Source organism: Diabrotica virgifera, chromosome 5, assembly GCF_917563875.1.
Source record: "Diabrotica virgifera virgifera chromosome 5, PGI_DIABVI_V3a".
NCBI lineage: Eukaryota > Metazoa > Arthropoda > Insecta > Coleoptera > Chrysomelidae > Diabrotica > Diabrotica virgifera.
This window is the reverse complement of record NC_065447.1, coordinates 186096885-186119223: the sequence shown is the minus strand read 5'-3', so window position 1 is coordinate 186119223 and position 22339 is coordinate 186096885. Positions and strand designations below refer to the sequence as shown.

Genomic DNA, 22339 nt, shown 5'->3' with positions numbered 1-22339 from the left:
GGTAAAAATTAAAGTAGGCCCACTTTTTACCAAAAATTACCATTTTCAAACAGCTATAAAACAGCTTTTAAGTGACGCAGCCGTATTTAGGTAGTAACAAATAGAAAGATCTAGAAAAGATCTACAACTTCGTTATATAAAGTTTTTTCGTGCTTCACAACTTTTCGAGCTACGGACGTTTGAAAAGTACCCTTTTTTGCGGTTTTTGCGTTTTCAAAGAGGCGGAAATTTTTTCTGCCAACTTCGAATTGCACAAAAGTTTTTTACATATACTTCAAGCTACCGAAATAACTTGTTTGCTTATTTGCTTTTAACCCGTTCATCTGAACCTCTAAGGATCGAGAAATTTTGATACCTTCGTGAGCTAATATACCTTACCCTGTTGACCTTTATCGCTAAACCAAGGGCTATTCAGCCCTTTAAGCCCTGATGTGCAGAGGCAAAGAAGGAGATATAGTAACTCAACAGAGTAAAATATCACAAAGACGGACAGAATTCTTCAAAGAAAAGTTTGAAAATATCGCAGATCCACTATATGATGGAATTATACTGGATCATATGGATACCAGAGAAACAACCCCCTTCAGTAGCTGAAATGTAAGAAGCAGTTACCAGACTGAAAAACAACAAGTCACCTGGATTAGATAACATTGGCGCAGAATTAATAAAGTAAGGCGGAGACTCCCTATTGAATGCGACACACGAACTAATAGTGAACATATGGAATAATAAACAACTGCCACAACACTGGAATGGCGAAATAATTATTCCACTACACAAAAAGGGAGATCAGCTTCAACGTAAAAATTACCGGGCAATAACGCTACTGATTGTGGTATATAAAATACTGTCAAAGATTGTGTATGAGCGATTGAGACCATATGCGGAACAAATAGTTGGAGGATATCAATGTGATTTCTGCAGACAGAAATCCACAATAGATCAGATCTTCGTCTTGAGGCAAATCTTGGAAAAGACTAGTGAATCTAATATAGACACACATCATCTCCTCATTGATTTTGAAAGTAAAGGAGTTTAGTATTGAAAGAGTTTAATATTCCAACTCAACTCATGGATATAATAAAAGAAACACTTAAAGTACAAAGCAAAATTCGAATTCAAAACGCACTAACACATACAACCCATGTTAGAACGTGCCTACGAGAGGGAGATGCCCTGTCCTGTATTCTATTAAATATCACATTAAAGAAAATAATTAGAGATTCAAAAGTCAACAACAGAGGAACAATAATAACAAAAAGTGTACAAATATTGGCATTTTTAGATGATGTTGATATCATATCTAGACGCGAATGAGAGATGATAGAAGCATTTAATGCGATAGAAAGAGCGACACAAACAATGGCCTAAACATTAATGAAATAAAAACCAAATACATGAAGGCCAGCAAATCTACAGCCGAAAGAAACCTACAGAATCTGACAATAGGATACTATAACATCGAAAGCATGAAAAATTTTACATATCTAGGTTCACTAGTTACCGCAGATAACAATGTCAGTGAAGAAGTTAAGAGAAGAATACATATTGCTAATAAAACATATTATAATGGACTAATTAAACATCTAAGATCTAACGACATCACAAAAAAGCCAAATGCAAAATATACAAAACCCCGATAAAACCGGTCCTTACATATTGGTCAGAGACATGGACACTGTCGAATTTCACTGAGAATCTATTAGATACGTTTGAACGAAAAATCCTTAGGACTGCGCTCCCTGTTCTAAGTGAAAAATAATAGGTCTGGATCCCGCGTATGAAAAAAAAGTTGATTAATAGCAAGCTGAAAATTTGTTAATAGCTTAAGGGTGTCTAGTCGAATAAACTTTGATATGTGTGAACACTGGAACAGGGGTAGTTTTAATTGTGGAACAGGTTAAAAATTTGGAACGGTCACAGCACGAAAACGGCACATTTATTTTGTCCGACAGAACAGACTTAAACTCTTCGAACAGAGATTAAACTCTCATGCAAAAATCAGACTGCTATTTATCACCAAATGGGCGTTTTAATGAGTGGAACATGTAGAATATGTCAAATGACAGGAATTATGACAGGTAATAAATATCAGTCTGATTTTTTCATGATAGTTTAATCTCTGTTCGGAGAGTTTAAGTCTGTTCTGTCGGACAAAATAAATGTGCCGTTTTCGTGCTGTGACCGTTCCAAATTTTTAACCTGTTCCACAATTAAAACTACCCCTGTTTCAGTGTTCCCATATATCAAAGTTTATTCGACTAGACACCCTTAAGCTATTAACAAATTTTCAGCTTGCTATTAATCAACTTTTTTTTCATACGCGGGATCCAGACCTATAAGATTGTTTTGCCTTCACATTGAAACTGAATAAAAATGGTATACATTTTTATTTGTTTCAAAATTATATCTTCGGCGCCATAAGTAATTTTCTTTCACCCCCTTATATACAGCGTGTCTACTTGAGTTGGAAACATATGGGAAACTTTTTTATTATTAATTTTACGAAAAAAAGTTATTCTTTATAAAAAGTTCTGCATGCCCCAAAACCTAAGATTCAATCATCAGATATCAAATTTTCTGAATATTATACGAGGTATGTCAAAAAATATGAACTTCGTTCAAGAGTAAAGTACTTTTATTTCTCTCAATATCGAAAATGGTTATTCTGAAAAGTTGTTTGGAAATAAAAACTAAGCTCAAATATGCAATTACATGCTTCTAATTGGAAAAAAATATTTTCCAAATGTTTCTCAAATTTATTGATATTAACTTCGTTTTGATTCATTACACATACGATAACTCTTTTATTATTACTTTTACAAAAAAAGGTATTCTTTATAAAAAGCTCTGTAGGTCATAAGGCTGAAGATGCAATCAACAGATATCACATTTTATTAATTTTATACGAGTTATGTCAAAAAATATGAATTTCACTCAAGAGTAAAGTACCTTTATTTTTCACAATATTGAAAACAGTTATTAAAAAAGTTGTTTAGAACTAAAAACTATGTGTCAATATGCAATTACATCCTTCTAATTGAAATACTGTGACATATAAAGGTGCTATAATATTGAGCGAATTTCATATTTTTTGACACACCTCGTATAAAATTAATAAAAGTTGATATATCATGGTTGCGTCTTAGATTTTAGACCATGCAAAGCTTTTTACGAAGAATAACTTTTTTTCGTAAAATGAATAATAAACGAGTTATCATATTTGTAATAATTAAAAACAATGTTGGGTATTCTTAAATTTGAGAAAAAAAATTTTTTTTTTCAATAAGAAGCATGTAATTGCATATTTGATCTTAGTTTTTAATTCCAAACAACTTTTTATCATAAGAATTTTCGATATTGAGAGAAATAAAGGTACTTTACCCTTGACCGAAATTCATATTTTTTGACATACCTCGTATAATATTCAGAAAATTTGATATCTGATGATTGAATCTTAGGTTTTGGGGCATGCAGAACTTTTTATAGAGAATAACTTTTTTTCGTAAAATTAATAATAAAAAAGTTTCCCATATGTTTCCAACTCAAGTAGACACGCTGTATATAAGGGGGTGAAAGAAAATTACTTATGGCGCCGAAGATATAATTTTGAAACAAATAAAAATGTATACCATTTTTATTCAGTTTCAATGTGAAGGCAAAACAATCATATTTTTCACTTAGAACAGGGAGCGCAGTCCAGCACTCTGAATCGACGATTTTCGACTCTTATTGGAGTCATCATCAGAGAGGCGTAGGCCTGCTGCTTTCTGCTCGAAGTGATCAAACCATGAAAGTTTATCCCCACACTGCAACTGAAGTGTATGGATTAGGTGATTAGCGTCATCTGGCAATCGAAAGGTAAAGTTTTCAATCCTAATAGCAACATTAATAATATTGAAAAATATTACTAAAAGATTTTTAATTTGAAAACTTATTGGTCCATTTCTCTGATAACACCTCCAAGGCTTCTAAAATTTGCAATCCAAATGGGATGCTGCAGTGAAGACAAAGGGAGGGAATTCTAAAATGTTGCAATTCACAATCCCCGTCTGCAGCTTGGTAAAGTTCCAACGGAAAATGGACCTAGTTACTCTATAGGAGTAATACTAATATAAAACAAATAAAAATGGGTACCATTTTTATTCAGTTGCAATACGAAGGCAAAACAATCTTATTTTTCACTTAGAACAGGGAGATATAATATAATTTTGAACTATACGCAGCATACAACGAACCCGACGTCACAACATCCATAAAGATCGGATGTCTGCGCTGGATGGGCCATGTTGAACGGATGTTGGAGACTGAAACACCAAAACATATAATGAGGTAAACACCAGTAGGGAGAAGGTCAAAGGGAAGACCCAAACTTAGATAAATGAAACAAGTGGAACAAGATCAGAAAACACTTAAGATTACCAACTGGAAATACAAAGCAAGGAACAGAACAGAATGGCAGAAAATCCTAAAACAAGCCAGGACCCAAAAAGGGTTATCGAGCTACTGATGATGATGATTCAGCCCTTCCATACATCATGAATCATGAAAGTAGAAAAAAGACATTTAATTTAGGCTCTGGAAGAAGTCTCTAGCGTTTACGAAACCAAAGTTATGTCAATTTTAAGATTTAATTGAACTGAATGTATAGTCTATGTTGAACGGTCGCGATACTGTATGAAAAAACTAATCACCTTTTTTTTTACTCCGGAAAATATATTTTTAGATTTTTTGGTTCCTTCTTAACAAAAAATATTTTGTTTTTTAAAAGAGGCAAGTGGGTGGCAGCTTGAATATTGAATTTAAGCAAAAAACAATATTTATTTGTCAAATAAACATTTTTTTATTTTCTGGCAGCATTAAAATGTATTTTGAATTAGGTATATTAATTATATATATTCTTCTTTTAGTTTCAATTAATTTAATACAAAAAAAATTTTTTGGCACCCTGTATAAATAATTAGGTTAATGTTTATATCACTGAATATAAAATTGAATAAACTTTTAAATGAGCTATCACACGACCCCTATTGTCATTAAAAAATTCAGCGATTACGTCATCGCGCCCCAGATGCATGAGCTAACTAGTATGATATATATGTCAAAAAATCATAATTTGAAAATAAAAATCAACCTTATCGGGATTTCGAAAATCGCCAATTCACGAAAAAATGAATTTATTCCATCCTTTACGTGCTCACTGTATAAGCTATGCAAAAGAGAATACAAATTATTTTTATTTTTTATGACTTACTTTTTTTTATTACATAATATAATACATTTTTCTATATGCATTAGTAAATATACACTTACGTAGTTGGCTCGTCCAGAAATAGAACAGGAGGATTGTTTAATAATTCCAAAGCTATCGATAACCTTTTTCGTTCTCCACCGGATAACCTACTTGTACCAGTCCTTTTTGCTTTGTCTAATCGTAGTAAACTTAAAATTTCATCTATCTGGAATAAAAAAAATATAATTTAGTTTAACTAATCAATTAATTTATTTTAGTATGTACGCAAAGATTTTTATAAAAAAATTAACAGTTTACTGTTTTAGTTTTAAGTGGGTGACAGACACAAACTTTAAGTAAGCGAGTTTTAAGATCGCGTACTTACTCGGCTCGACGTGTCGGTGACACACGGCAAGCTTACGCTTAGTCATACTGCATTTCGATGTCGTCGAGAGAAGACATGCACAAAAATAACAATTATTCCAACACAAAAAGATAAAATGACCTTGTTTTACTCTAATGTATCTATCTTATGAATATTTAATTAGGTTTACTCAAAAAACACATAATGAAGAACAATTTAGTAAAGCTTAGAATAGTTTTATTACGTTTTAGTCCTGTCGCCATGGGGGTACAACGGCCTCCTTTATTCAGATGGACTTAGCCAAGTTTTTTTATGTATTTTGATCCGTAGACAGGGGCGTAACAGAGCAGCGTGAAGCTTGCGAGGGGCCCCAATCGCTTAGGGGCCCCATCTTGTCATCTGATATTATGTAGAAATCTGTTATTGTTATATTATTTTACGTTGTGTGTTGAAAATTATTAAAAACGTAAATTTCTAAATAGACGTATTTGCAAAGTGAATCAATCATCTGATAATATCTAGAAACGTTGCCTAGAAACTATAATGCTGTACGTGACTATTGAAAGATTTAAGAATTGCAATTTGCCGAATATTAGAACAATATTTCTAAATCTAGAAATGGGTTTTCTCTTTAATCTTTACCTGAGTTTAGTATTTCGATATAATTATCCAGAGGCGTAACAGAGGCCCCCGCAGCATGAAGCTTATGGGGGGCCCCAATATGTCAAGGGCCCCATCTTGTTGTCTAAGTAAATATGTGTTGCTATATTATTTGCATACATACGTTTTTTAAGCAGTGCAGTATTGAAAATGAAGTTGTCCATCCGAATTAATAAAATTGTAGATATATTCGCTGATAGTAGATAGTGCACGAAGAAAGTTGTTCATCACATAGAATAATACTAACGTAATAATTTAGTAATTTTTGTTCTATTTTATTCTATATCAATAAAGATGACAAATGTAAGTCGTCATAAACAATGCATGAATACACCAATAGTTCAGTAAATTACAGTTTTGGAGTGAAATTATCAGCGTCACGACGGACGTATTTGCTTGACAATTTGGATTTAGGTTCTAGTTACACTGCACTTCAAAGTTGGATTTATGCCGTTGGTTGCGTTTACCTCGGGGGGTGACACCCCTCCTTGGGGTGAAAAACATACATTTAAAATAAGTCCGGAAATGTGTAAATTGACTAATTATAAGCAACTTTTGTTCTTCTATAGAGTTTCTTTATCTATGCTGATACTTTTCAAGTCATTTGCGATAGGAAATGTTTATTTTTCCAAAAAAAAAACGTTTTTAGACGGGTTTTTCGCAAATAACTCAAAAATAAGTCCGAATTAAATATCAAACAAATATTTGTAGCAAAAATGTAGCTTATAAGATACAGAAAATGGTCTACTTATTCATGAAGTCTATCGACACAGTAAAAGCACAGTTGAAGCTCATGAAAAATTATTCTCATTTGTCCAATTCCAAATCGAATATTTCAACCTGAAATAACCAAAAACTCTTAAATCGTTTTTTAAATGTTTTAAGAAAAAGCTTTATTTTTATTTTTTATAAAAGTTTCTAGCACGAAAACTATACGAGTTACTCTCAAAATAAAGTTAGCCCCTTTTTTGGTAAAAAAAATCGTGAAAATCTGCTACTATTCTACTCAAAATAAAATTTATAATTAGTGCTTTACCATTTACTTTAAATATTTATTGTTTATATGATCTGTAAGTTTGACCGGTTCGAAGTTCTTATTTTTGAAAAAATTTAATAGTTATTTATGATATAAGTGTTAAAACTACACGTTTAAGGCACGCATGTGAAAATTTGCAGAATGAGCGAAGTGAGTTCTGCAATTCACATGAGTGCCTTAAAAATGTACTTTTTAACACGCATATCATACAATATTTTTTCTACAAACGTAATTACAGGACAATATCTACAAAAACTTTTACTTGAAATTGACTGCCATTCCATTTTTATATTTTTTTGACATTACATCAAAATTGCCATATTTTACGTTGATTTACTGGGCTGTTACACATATAGGTATTTGTTACACATGTCGCATTTGGTATTTTTTTAGAGGGGGCCCCATTTCCAATTCTGCGGGGGGGCGACGAAGTTTGTTACGCCACTGCCCGTAGAACACGAATTTTTTGGGTAACAGTTGATTCGGATGTCGATAAGATTGTTATAACCCAAGAACTTGAGGAATTACGTAACAGCGATTTTTCGCAAAACAAATGAACAAATGAAAACGACTTGAACTTTCAAATGCGGTAAGCAGAATTGCTTTAATTGCAGAATTAATTTTATTTTTTAATCAAAATTTAATCGGGTTCAAAAATTGCAATTTTTCGATTTTTTGAAAGTTCAACCGCGTTTATCTCGAAAACTTTGCATCCTACGAAAAATAGTATGGTATAACTAGACCCAAACCCAGACATTCAAAGTGAAAGTTATCCTCCAACACCAAATTGTTCTATACGATCCACATAATGTTCAGAAAAAAGTCACACCATTTTGCGCGTCAAGTTTGGGAGGGAGAGGGGAGAGAAATCGGTAAATTCGTAGTTTTTACGTTTTTCGTCAATATCTCTAAAACTATGCAGTTTAGCATGAACAACCTTCTATACAAAAATATTCTACATAAAATTTGAAATAAAAAAGGTCCTATACAGAATCCTTCTAAAATGAACGGTTCCAAAGTTACGGAGATAGTATATTATAATTGGTCCAAAAAAAGGCCTAACCCAGACATCCAAAGTAAAAGTTTTCCTCCAACACAAAATTGTTCTATATGGTCCACATATTGTTTAGTAAAAAGTTTCACCAATTTGAGCGTCCGGTTTCGGGGGGAGATGGGGGAGAAGTCAGTAAATTAGTAGTTGTTTTACATTTTTCGTTAATATTTCTAAAACTATGCTTTAGCGTAAATTATGTTCTATACTCAAACTTTCTACATAAAATTTAAAACAAAAAAGGTCCAATACGTAATTGTTATACTTAAAGTCAACGGTACCAGAGTTACGGAGGGTGAAAAGTGGAGGTTTTCGATACTTTTTATATTTGTTGGTCATTTTATAATCTTATTACTGATGAAAGAATTTTTTTTGTAAATAAAATTTGCTATTTCAGTGGCCGATGGTATGTTAGTGATAAGCCCTTGAAGAAACGTCAACCTCACCACCCAAAATCATCATTAATTATCCAAGTAGTATAAAAAGTATTGAAAACCTCTACTTTTCACCCTCCGTAACTCTGGAACCGTTGATTTTATAACAATTATGTATAGGACCTTTTTTGTTTTAAATTTTATGTAGAACATTTTTGTATAGAACATTTTTTACGCTAAAGCATAGTTTTAGAATTATTGCCGAAAAACTTAAAAAAACTACTAATTTACCGACTTATCTTTCATTCCCCCCCCCCCCCAAATCGGACGCTCAAAATGATGTAACTTTTTACTGGACAATATGTGGACCCTATAGAACAATTTGATGTTGGAGGAAAACTTTTACTTTGGATGTCTGGGTTAGGTGTTTTTTTGGACCAATTACACATACTACCTCCGTAACTTTGTAACCGTTCCTTTTAGAAGGATTTTATTAGTCGAGGAAATGAAGCATTTTGGCTCGCAATTTTTTCGTCCAGCATGGATTTACATGAAATTTTCACAGAAGGTAGGGAATAGTCCAAGGATTATTTTCTATATCATGCCGCTGTACGCTAAAACCTTGGGGGTGGTTGCCACCCCATCTCGGGGGCGGGAATTTTTAATTACATTTTAACTATGTAAATAGATGTAAAAAGTAATTCTAAGAAAAAAATGTTTTTTACATTTTCTTCGTAAAACTAACATTTTTCGAGATATTCGCGCTTAAAAGTAAGTTTTTCGATGAAAAAATCGACTTTTTTAGAGGGTTTTTTGAGAATACCTCGAGAAATATGCATTTAATCAAAAAAACTGTAGATATCAAAATTGTATCTTTTCGTAACACAAACCAAATTATTTTTCTATAATATCGCTAAGACCAACAAAAACCGAGATACGGCATGTTAAAAGTTAGCTTTTTTCGTCAAATGCATAATTTGAAATATTCAAAGTAAAATAACGGAAAAACTTTGCATTTTTCGAGGAAAACTTAAATACTCTTTTTTCAAGTATACAGTTAGGCCTTTCAAAAAAAAATAATAATAAGTTTCTAGTCTGAAAATTAAGCGACTTATGATCAAAAAATTTCGCTACCTGCTTTTCCCTATGAAAAAATCAGTGCACACAACCCCCTAACTACCCTCCTGATTAAAAATTGGTCTCCACCTTTCTGTAATTCCGTTTATATTTATATTATCAATACACCCAAGAAGTCTGACCTATTTAAAAGGGATAATTTTAGAAAAATTGGAATTTAAAGAAAAATTAATTTTTTGGAATTTCCCATTTTTCACCTTTTACTTCAAAATATCTCCGAAAATACTGGAGATACGAAAAAATGATAGACTACTAAATTGTAGCTTCTTGAATAACTAAACAATAACAATTCCCTTGTGCATAGATTTTCATTAGAGTGAACAGTTAGCGAGATATAGCTGTTTAAAACTTCTATTTACGAGCAAACACACCCTTATTCGAGCCCTTTAAACCCACCCTTATTAAAAACTGCGGGATCTTACGGAATTTAGTTTACACAGTCTTATAACTCTTTAAAAATCCCACAAAGTCATTTTTGAAAAAACTTTTCACCGCCAAAAATGAAGAAGCTATGTTTGTAAAACGAATTTTTTTTTTCGAAAAATTCGGATAGTCCGATTATAGATAAGTTTCAATGTATGTATAATACCACAGAACCGGTTCGTATACTGGAAGATGACTAAAAAACTATTTGTATTTGTATTTGTACATATTTGTAAATTCGTATTTTTGTGTAAATAAATGTTTTTGTAATTCTTTAATTCTACTTTTTTTTCTGTACAGACCTACTAAAATATCTACTTATAAAAACTGTCATGTTATTAAGGGTGGTTTTTAAGGGTTGAAATATTTTGATATTATATCCTAAAGTATAAAACAATCATTTAACCAATCAAAACCAAATTTTACCCGTATTAAAGTTTACAATGTTTTTATATTATTTTTGACAATAAGGGGTATTTTACACCCCTAAAAATAATCAACGCCCTTAAGCAAGATATAGAATATGAAGTACAGGGTGAGATGATAGTAATCCCAAATTTTTATGTAAATCGATGCAAGCTGAAATTATTCTTTTAGGATAAGTAAATTTTTTATATATAGCTCCAACAAGGGTGGTTTTAAGGGTTGAAATATTATGATAGTATATCTTAAAGCATGAAACATTCATTATGTAACTAATAAGAACCAAATGTTGACAATATTAAAGTTTAAAATGTTATTTTATAATTTTTTACAATTAGGGGTAGTTTTCACCCTTACAAAACCAAAAGCGTACAACGGCTCAATATAGAAAATGAACTAGTGGGTGTAATGAGCCTAATCCCAAAATTTTGTACAAATCGATGCTGGACGAAAAAATTGCGAGGTTTTGCCATTTTTTCAGCTTCAGTTCCTCGACTATATGCATAGGACCTCTTTTAATTCAAATTTAATGTAGAACATTTTTGTATAGAAGGTGGTTCATGCTAAACCGCATAGTTTTAGAAATATTGACAAAAAACTTAAGAAACTACGAATTTACCGATTTCTCCCCACTCCCCCCCCCCAAACCCGACGCTCAAAATTGTGTGACTATTTTCTGAACATCATGTGGACCATATAGAACAATTTGGTGTTGGAGGATAACTTTCACTTTGGATGTCTGGGTTATGCCATTATTTGGATCAATTTTATCATACTAAAAACTTGTAAGAACATTTTTTGCTTAGAATGACTCAAAAAATACAAGAAAATGTTTGTTTTGCGAATAATCGCTGTTATGCAATTCCTCAAGTTCTTTGTTTATAACAATCTTATCGACATCCGGATCAACTGTTACCCAAAAATTCGTCTTCTACGGGTCAAAATACATTAAAAAGACTTGGGTATGACTGAATAAAGGAGGCCGTTGTGCCCCCCTAGCGACAGGACTATTTCAACAATAAACGATCCAATTATTTATAGGCAATTTGGGTAATTAGTAAAAATATAGGCGTAGCTTAACGCAATAAAATGTGTGTCTGCCCCCCCTTTTTACAATAATGTTATTATATACAACAGCTTTGTTTTTACGATAAGTCGAATATAAACTCCTATACTACGTTCATTCCCAAGATAAATTCGGACGCTAGATTCAAACACGTGATCGGTGGGTGTGTCGTGCCGTCGCAGCTTATCATTGGTTAGAAACCTCTAACCAATGACCAATAGTGCTTCTCTGGTCCCGAGTGCATTTCTAAAACCAAACTGATTCTCTTGTCAAGTATTTAGAAAATATGAATGAACCGGCTCGTTGGGCTAAAGCCTCGGTTTCCTTGAAAGCGGCACCGACAAACTGCGAGCGTAACACTGCGATGAATGACGTCATAAAAAACTGTACCACGCAAAATAACAGCGGTGGTTTCCAAGGATGCGTTCGAAGCCACCGCTTGCTGAGTTTAAACATTCCATTGCCGCAGTGATGAACCTTGAATTTTTCACCGTAATTTGACGGCATTCATCGCAGTGTTACGGTCGCAGTTTGTCGGTGCCGCTTTCGAGGAAACCCAGGCTTTAGGAATCGATATTCTGATAAATATAGATAGAAGACAGTCTCGGGATCACACTGGTGTTGTATCATTATACAGCCTTCTGCGACCAAAGCTGAACATAGGCCTCCCCTAATGTCTTCCAGTTCTGCTGATCTTAAGGTTCCTGCAGCCAATTCCCAGTGATTCTATTGACGTCGTCGTCTGTCCATCATGTAGCTGGTCTACACCTACTCCTTCTGTCTGCTCGTGGTCTCCACACTGTCATTTTTTGGATCCACCGACTGTCATTCATTCTGGCCACATGGCCATCCCAGTTATATTTCAGGTGTTGTATATTGCTTTTATGTTAGTGTAACGGTGTTGATAAGTTTTATTATGACTTTTATATTGTCTTCGTCTACCAGTTTTAACAACATAGTCCGTGTTTCATATAAGCCAAGTTGAGTCCCTGAATCTTTACCCGTACGTCATCATTTAAAGCATACGAAATAAGTCGATGATAAGTCGGAAATTTAAATTTACTAAACGCAATAGCAAGTGACTTGCTGTTGAGTTTAGTAAGTTTCACTTTCCGACTTATCATCGACTTATTTCGTGTGCTGTAAGTAAATGATGACGCACGGGTAAAGATTCAGGGACTCAACTGTATCTTAGTTTTAGCATTTTATCGAATTTCTACATCTGATTTCATGATTTCTGGATCGTCAATAGAATCATTGGTAGAGTCAAAGTTCAATATTTCTGTCGTCGCTGAACTCCTCAAATATATTCGTTTATACAATGGTTTGTATTTAAACCAGGAGGAGTAAACTAAAAAGACAGATGCACACCCAAGAAAGTCACTAGAAGAATCACCAAATACATCTTCTTTTTTGGTTGATCATATCGGCCTTCGACGGTGGTTCATACATATTATATTATATTATAATATAATATAATATAATATAATATAATATAATATAATATAATATATTATATTATATTATATTATATTATATTATATTATATAATATAATATAATATAATATAATATAATATAATATAATATAATATAATATAATATAATATAATATAATATAATATAATATAATATAATATAATATAATATAATATAATATAATATAATATAATATAATATGTATGAATTATATACTAATACGTCGCTAAAGAGTTCTAAACAAACTGTTTTTTATATAAAAGTAGACTAAAAATCAAAAAATTTAAGGAATAACGCAGAAAACACAAAAAATGGCCGTTATAAATCTATGAAATGCCAGTAGTGTCATTTCATAAATGTCATTAGTGTCAAATTTTCATAACAGTGGAGTAAACTTGCCTGAGGTTGGACCAATTATAAACAATCATTACGGCGAAGTAAATTTGAATTACTCCTCTTGGTTTAACAGACCGTAGTACAGATGAAACCTTTTTTTTAATATGCCGCTCATCTCTTTTATTTTTCTATGCATAATCAAGATGTTATATAGTAGGGGAGAAAAGTAGGCTAAATTTGCAGTTACTCGAGCGTTATGGGGACCTATTGGGTTGTGAAGAGTAGGTCCTAAAACCAAAAAAAATAAGTTGAGTTTTCCATAAAGTGGAAGACTTTTCATTTTTTAATTTAATTTTCCATTTCCAACAATCGTTTTTTCCGATTGTAGCGCCATCTATCCATAATTCGAAGAAATGTGTCGAATAAAAGTTACTTATTTTTACGTAAGGAATCCAAATCTGCAATAAAAAATGGGGCTTCTATTTAAGACTTTAAAGTAACCCTCGACCCTACCTCCCTGGGTGGTCGTGTTTGGTATCATTCAAAAGATTTTTCAAAAATATTGACTACGTGTATTTTTCAGTTTTTCGATCTGATGTTCATTTCACGAAATATCGCGGGGTGCGTGTTTAAAATTTTAAATTTACCGTCGTATTTGGTATAATTCTGTAGAATTTTGAAAAATATTGAACACTTACTTTTTAGTTTTCCGATCTGACGTTCATTTCGCGAAAAATTTGCTTTTTATGTGAAACTTTGTGACTCACCCATTTCCTTATCGTCAGATTTTTGAAAAATATATTGTTTAGCATATAAACTTACCTTATCTTAATCTGACGATTTCGAGTCTTTCTAAGGATAGATTTTTTTTCGGACCCCCCCCCCTAACGAGCTACCCTGTATTAAGAGCCAATATGGTAGAGGTACAAGGTTTCTCCCCATGTGATAATCTGATGTGCTCGAGTAACTGCAAAAATCCCGGTTTGTGCTTCCCTACCATTAACTAAAGCTACTAGATCTTCTATATCCTCTCATTTTTCATTTTCTCTTTAGCCCTTTTTATTTCTCTTAATTTTAGCTGAAAATATTTATATTTAACCATATTATTTGATCGAGATATTAATAAACGTCATTGACTTAATTTTAAGGTATCTTCTATCATAAATTTACTGCTTTTCGCTCCAAAAATTTAAACGTTTTTATATTGCTTTTAAATTGACCAATAAATATTTATGATCGCAAAAAATTTAGCAGTTCGATAATTACCAGAAACGACACAAGATAGAATTTGGTGATTTATTTATATATTATAGCACACGTGCATACTTCTGTTCTGCATAATAATTCTAAATGGACATCGCACACATTTTATGGAAAATATAATGTCACTCAAATTCAATAAAATTTATACCAATAGATTCGTTTTAAATTAACGATCAAATCTTATCATTGCGCCAACTCTGTATTTTCAAAAATAAGAGCAGAAATTGATATAAATAAATCTGAAATCAAATGCGTAGGTACATAAGTTAGAGAGAGAAAAAATATTTTAAAATAACCAGATTTTCGGTACTCCATAAATCAGCGGATTAGTTTCACTAATCCGCTTAGGCTCAGCGGGATTTAAGCTGTTATGAACAGCACTCAGAGCAATAATGATTGTAAACTAACATTTTATGGACTCAAAAAATGTGATTTCGATGAACTTTAATTGCAATTTGCGCCGTAATTAATCATAATTAAGAGTTGGCGCAATGATAAGAATTGATCGTTATATTAAAACGAATCTAATCGTATAAATTTTATTGAATTTGAGTGACATTATATTTTCCATAAGATGTGTGCGATGTCCTTTAACACTGAAAATTAAAAAGATCGATATCATTATTAACAAATGAGAACGTGCTATTGTAAAACGTAGTAAGTAAGAACTGAACGTTAGTGAAGGGAAATAAATTTTTCTCAGGACATTTTCACTCAGGACTCAGGAGTATTTTCAGTTTTCAGAGCCGCTGAAACAGTTCAATCCGCCGCGCGCCGCCCGGTAAAAAAAATTAACAAAGATTTTTAATTTGTTTAAGCAAAAATTGTTTAAATAATCATACAGCTTTCAAATGAGAATATTTATATTTTGTCAACGATATACATTATACAGTGATGAGCGCGCTAATAACCGGCAAAATAGCACAAAAGGTGGAAAACGTATGAAGTTGTGAAATAAAATTAAATGAAACTAGTCGAGCTGGGAAATTTAGCGATATTAACGTAAGAATTTACATTATATTGATTTGTTTACACGTATCAGAGGAGTATGTCAAGTAAAACTGTCACTGTGACAGTGGTAGTTGCCAAACTCGTCCGATACGTCTAAAGGTGGGAAACAATCAATATAATGTAAGTTAATAGGTTAATATCGCTAAATTTCCCAGCTCGGACTAGTGTTACTTCTTTTTATCTCAAAACTTAATACGTTTTCCATCTTTTATGCTATTTTGCCAGTTATTAGCGCGCTCATCACTCTATTTATATTTTTCTGTATATGAGAATAATTATAAAGTGTATAACATAGAAAACAATAGGTATTCTTGTTCTCATGATCATTTTTCAGTGCGTCAGAGTTTTTCGATTTCTCTCTAATGCATTAAGTTTGATGAGACGGAAAAAGCGGTAGCTCCGTGATTAAACACAAAAATAATGCAGCATTACAATGGTTATATACATAAGATGTCTATTCCTAACCTACGTTTGATTCGTTGATATTTAGAATGCGCGTTATTTCTAGCCAATCAAATACACGTATTACGAATATTTGACGAAAACTTCGTCCATTTTGGCCATTTTTTAGAAGTGTCAAAGAGTCAAGTGACGGTTATTATTCAGGTCAGTATTTTGTGTACCTGTCATTTTGAAATTTCGAATTCGACTTCCCTTGTGTTTCACAACTTTTTTGTACATTATTTTGTGTTTTGGTTTAGAATTTAGTTCGTTAAAAGTTAGTTTTGTATTTTGGTTTAGAATTTAATTCGTTAGAAGTTAGTTTATACTCCAGGTCATTATGCAAGAAAAATATTCATAGTAAGGAGACGTAACTCATGGCTGAAGAACCTTAGGAACTGGTTTGGATGTAATAACAATGAATTATTTAGAGCCGCGGTTTCAGAAATAAAGATCGCTCTGATGATTACCAACTTTTTAAGCGGAGACAGCACCTAGAGAAGAAGATAAAAACACAGTTTATGGATAGTTTTGTGTCATTTTTTAATGTTTCCATATTTATAAATTTAATTAACAATATTGTTTATTTTTAATTTTATTCCCCTTTATAAAAAATACCTACATGTTAACATATTGTGTAAAAATCAAATCTACTAAATTACTAATTAGTTTAATTCCACAAGCTTTATTCATCTAAAGTACGATTCTGGCATCTGTCAGATTCGTCAATAATTACATGAAATAAGTCTCGACACACCCAATACAGTATATGACGTCATAATTAATGACGCACTGAAAAATGATCATGAGAACAAGAATACATAGTTTTATTTTGTTATAAATAGATTAATTTATTAAAACAAAACTAAAGCATATTTGGCATTTAGTAATGCGTTAATTAGGTGGCTCTACTCGAGTTACCTCGCATTAAAAATGAAGACAAAATTGATGAAAATTTAGGAAAAATTAAGAAAACTGCTCTATGGGAAGCCGAGAAGATACATTTCTTAACATATACCGATTTTGAAATTTTAAATACTATGTCTTTCAACCTAGTTTTGGTATTTTTGGTATTTTTATTATTATTATATTTATGGATCGGTTTTATTACTGTATGTTATGAGTCTCTTCAATATATAAAAATTTGTATGGAGAAAGAGGACCGAAGTAAAAATGAAATGGAAAGAAAATAATCGTTTTCGTTTTGATTCAATTCGAGTCTCTTGCCATCCTCTGCCACCGTGTTTCGGGGTCTACCCCTTTTCAAAGAGGCTATGCAAGTAGACTGAATTGAATCACAACGAAACGAAGAAGAACTGCATATATTAAAATATTTGCAGCAGAGTGTGGTTAGACTGTCCTCTAACGGGGAATGACGAAATGAGTAAAAATAAATTTCGACCAAGAGTCAGTAATCTGTTAACCGAGATACAATAGTACCAAACGGCGTCGCTAGGAGAACACTCCAACAATGCGTCTCAGTGTACTTTAACGAAACGTCGTCTTTTTTTTTGAAAAATGGCTTTGGCAGAGCCAATTAGCCAGACTTGTTTGTGATTGATTGCAGATTCATAGTCATAAATTTCTTATAAACATAAGTACATTATAAAATATTATTTTTATAGATACATTGGTACATTGTTTAGCTTTTTTTATTTTGTTTTTTTTTTATTTATTTTACTGTTTTTTTAATATATATTTTAATTTGTGCGAAACACTTTTTTTACTTCTTTTTTGTTATTCTTTTTTTTTATTTTTGTTTCTATTTTTTTTTTTTTCTTTTTTTTTATTTATTATTTTTTTGCGGTCATTTTGTAACGTGGTCATTTTGTACTCTAAACCGAGTAAGGTATGAAAAATAAAAGAAAATAATCTTTTTCGTTTTGATTCAATTCGAGTCTCTTGCCATCCTCTGACACCGTGTTTCGGGGATGGCAAGAGACTCGAATTGAATCAAAACGAAAACGATTATTTTATTTTCTTTTTCATACCTTACTTGGTTTAGAGTACAAAATGACCACGTTTCGTTAAAGTAATCTGAGACGCATTGTTGGAGTGTTCTCCTAGCGGCGCCGCTTGGTATTATTGTATCTCGGTTAACAGATTACTGACTCTTGGTCGAAATTTATTTTTACTCATTTCTAAAAATGAAATGGTTTAAATATTACCATCCTATTGTTTATAACTTCGTCGCAAATGCGACGACTTTGATCAACATTGACCAGTTGTATCTAAGGAACCACTCCTCGCAATTCAACTTTTTTTCTTTTAAAAGAAGCGCATTGCGGAGTTATTTCCAACGTTGTTTTCTTAATCTAATTTAATCTAATAGTTCCTGAGATATTCTATTTGTTTATAAGCCAAAAAACTGTTTATAATTTTAAAACATTCCTGAGGGCGCTTAAATAGTCCAATTTCAATTCTGTAAAGTACATTAGATAGGTTTAGTGCCATTTTATACGAAAATCATATTTATTCTGGCTTATTGTAATTATTCTGGTTATTATATATTGCGTTCTTAAATTTTTAATTAATAATTTAATGGTTGCTAAACTACTTGTTCAATTTGCAACGGCTTCTACAAATATAATCTACCATAAAAGGTCTTTTATGTCACCAAGTTATTTAATTATTCATAAATAACTATTTTCCTAAAATTTTAGTTGAACAAAAAAGATTTTATTGGGATAACTTGGATTTTCCGAGGAAAATTTTCGTCGAAGGAAATCAGAAAAAATATCTCTGTACAGAGTTCAATTACGGTGAATTCGAGTGTCATTGGTTTAAAGGTAAAATCTTCGGAGTTACAGAGCAATAATTGAAAAAAACACAATTTCGGAACGCTAATTTGTTAATAAACAAAATAGCACACTTTCTGCGGACTTTGCAAATCGATATTACTAGTATATGCAATCCTAATTTCGATTAGAAGAGTATAACAGCTGTGAAAAACTTTTCCTTGTTTTTTACTAAATTGGCCAGAGTATAGTAACTTCCAGTCGAAGTTAACATTTTGCCAATATGTAACAAAGTTACTCCTAGAACTAGACAGTTCGGACTGAGTTCGGTGAATAGAATATAATTTTAGAGATATGTCCAATGTCCAATGTCCAATGTGCCATTTACATAAAACACCCCATATATCGGAAGTATACTTTACTTGTTTTTGTTATTGGAATGAAATGTAAATAAGTTGACCAAACCTTAAACTTGTTTATAATTAACAGGAATTAATATATCCCTAAGTAACATTTTAAAATAATGTAAATCGGAATAAAACATTGTAGAATATCAAATAAATATACTTTAAAATGTATAATATACGTCTGAATTGCCAATATAAATGAGTCAGATTAAATAAATTATTAGAAGAATTTTTTTACTTAGCAACAACATTTTTGTTTATTTTAGAAGTATTTTATATTTTGACAACGAAACCCGATTTGGGCTTCGAAACGTTAATAAATTCATTTTTTTAGTAAAATTGTGGCTTATTTCCCATAGAAAATAGTTAATTATAAAAATGCCACAAGGAAATAGCTTCAGAACAACATCAAATAAGTCATATCCTTGCGTAAAAAAATAAAATATACTACGTAAACAGACAGTTTAATTAATGAAATTCAGTCTATCTCTAGACTATGGGCAGTTTAGATCTTATCTCCCACTTCCTCATAATTTTTATGCTCGGCTTAACTCCAAAACATATTTGCACATTAAGATAATGACTACTATTTGTACATACAGATATGACGCACGATAAATAATAATAAAAGACTAGAATAGCAAGGTTAGGTGATAAATCACCCTTTCAAGTAACAAAATACAGAAATATAATACGAAAATAAAACTTTTTCTCATCTTAGGGGAGTCAATACATATTTTGACTTCGGAAAAAGAAAAAATTATACAAGATAGAACTGTTTGTAGTTCGATTAAAAAATATTTAATGAAATACATATCAAAAAGTTCTACTCCAGAAGTGGGTGCTTAATTTTTTATTAAACAAATGAACTGTGAAATTAATTGTTTTTTTAAATAACTAGGAAAATATAGATCTTGAAAAAACTACGAAAATATAAAAAAAAAACTAACCTGACCATTGAAAAATTCAGAAAAGTTAACACAAAAAACCTTATATAAAGATGTTTCTAAAATTAAATCTATAGCTTCTATAATTTTTTATTTAAAACGCTAAAGTCACCCTTATCTCAAACATTGGTGCACTGTATGCGTTCGGCGAATGTATGTATCTAAATTATGATTTGGGAGTGCTCCTCATAACTTCATAATATTCCACGTGTCTTGGTTGTTTATTTCTAGTGCATATTAATTGTGATTGTAGTATAGATAATGATTTCTAAAAGCAAAATTTTATATCCTTATTCTTATTATTAGCAAATATATTAAAATGTATTTACACTAATTACACTAATTTTTAAAAAGATGTATTTTACAATAATGTTATAAATGTTTAATTGTGTTTGTAAAACTAATATTTATTGGATCGAAAGTAATGGACAAATTCTGTAAAATAACTTTTACAAAGAAAACTGTACTTAATGAACAATAGAACCTTGGGGACACTTGTAATAGCATGCATTTGAATAAAAGTACAATTTGATTTCGTCATTAGAAATAAATACAAAATCAAACAAGTTCACCATTATACTCATACAATGCACTGTTTAGTTCTTAATTAGAATAAGCAATAATTTCGTCTCCTTAATCAGGTTATGCATTGACTTAATTGAATTAACTTAACATAAAACTATGTTCTACACTCAGGTTGACAATGTAAGAAGAACTACTAGTGAAGGTAAATGTAGCTTAGGATTAGTTTAATAATTCAAGATTTTAGTTCAGTTCTAAAAATATTGGACACAATAGATAAAGTGCACCTATACGAATGCCCACAGATACGGAAATCTTAACAGTAAGATTTGAAACAAGATATGGAACACAAATCACGCATACTTTTAAGAAGGATATAAAGAAATCGAAGAATTTCTGAAAAAATACGACCTATTCAATCTAAATAAAAAGTTTAGAAAAATGGTCTTTGGGCCCACCATTTAAAAAAATTATTACCTCATCATAAGAATTTTTTTATTCATTTATTTATGTTTAATCGGACAAATTTTCTATTTCGGGAAATTTTCTGAAGGGGGGGGGCGTTTCTTAAATATAGATGTTTGTAATACACGAGCGAGACACCCTCAAAAAAGCGCTTAGTTTTCGAGATACTGACCACGGAGGGGTGAATGGCTAATTTTATTCATACTTTATATTTTCGAGAGTGCTGAAAACGAAAATGAAGTTTATTTTGAATTTTATGTGGGGGAACATTGTCAAAAACGCAATTTTAACCTAGAAATAAAAAAAAATGAAATCACGTTTTTTTTGCGTTTACCTTGCTACAACTCTGTTCGATTTTAATATTTTTTTCTGAAATTTTTACAGTATATAGCTCTAACATTTCTGAAGAAAACGGTACAGTATAACAGAGTTAACAAAAACCCTCAAGGTCATTTGCACCGCATAAGCGAACGTATATTATCTCTTCTTCTCACGTTTGCAGATAACTCGGTGTTACTATACCTGTTTCAAGCTTTTATTCTTATCCTGATAAAGGTTATGATTTTTCAAAGAAAAAGGTGCGGATTTGTGCATTGCAAAGTTTAATCGGAAAAGTTGTGTGACGAAGTTTAAAATTTAGCTTCTTAATGACGTTTATGTTAAAGTAGAGAGTACAAAGAAGTTTTCTGGTAAGTTTTAGATCAAAATGTTTTATAGAAAAAAAATAGTGCAACTTTTAATGTCGACATTAGAAATCCCCAATATAACGCTTATTTTTCTAGATACTGGCCATGGGTGGAGAATGGCAATTTAATATCTTAGATTATGTTTTTGACCGTGATGAAGACGAAAATGGAATTTATTTTAAATTTTAGGTGGGGGAATATTGTCAAAATTGCGATTGTACCCTAAAAATTAAAAAAAATTAAATCACGATTTTGGCGTTTAGCTCGCTACAACTCTG

At 31.6% G+C, this 22339-nt stretch overlaps 1 protein-coding gene across 2 annotated transcripts in view; it reads right to left on the bottom strand.

Annotated features, from left to right (window-relative positions):
* LOC114328578 (ATP-binding cassette sub-family G member 1) overlaps positions 1 to 22339 on the bottom strand; it is a 475585-nt gene that overhangs the window by 116344 nt on the left and 336902 nt on the right. For both annotated transcript variants that reach the window (XR_007698348.1, XM_028277465.2), the window contains exon 4: positions 5314 to 5459. Coding sequence is in view for 1 of the 2 variants with exons in the window: in XM_028277465.2 (XP_028133266.1) it covers positions 5314 to 5459 (146 nt within the window). In the remaining variant the exon portion in view is untranslated. The remainder of the gene's footprint in view (positions 1 to 5313; positions 5460 to 22339) is intronic.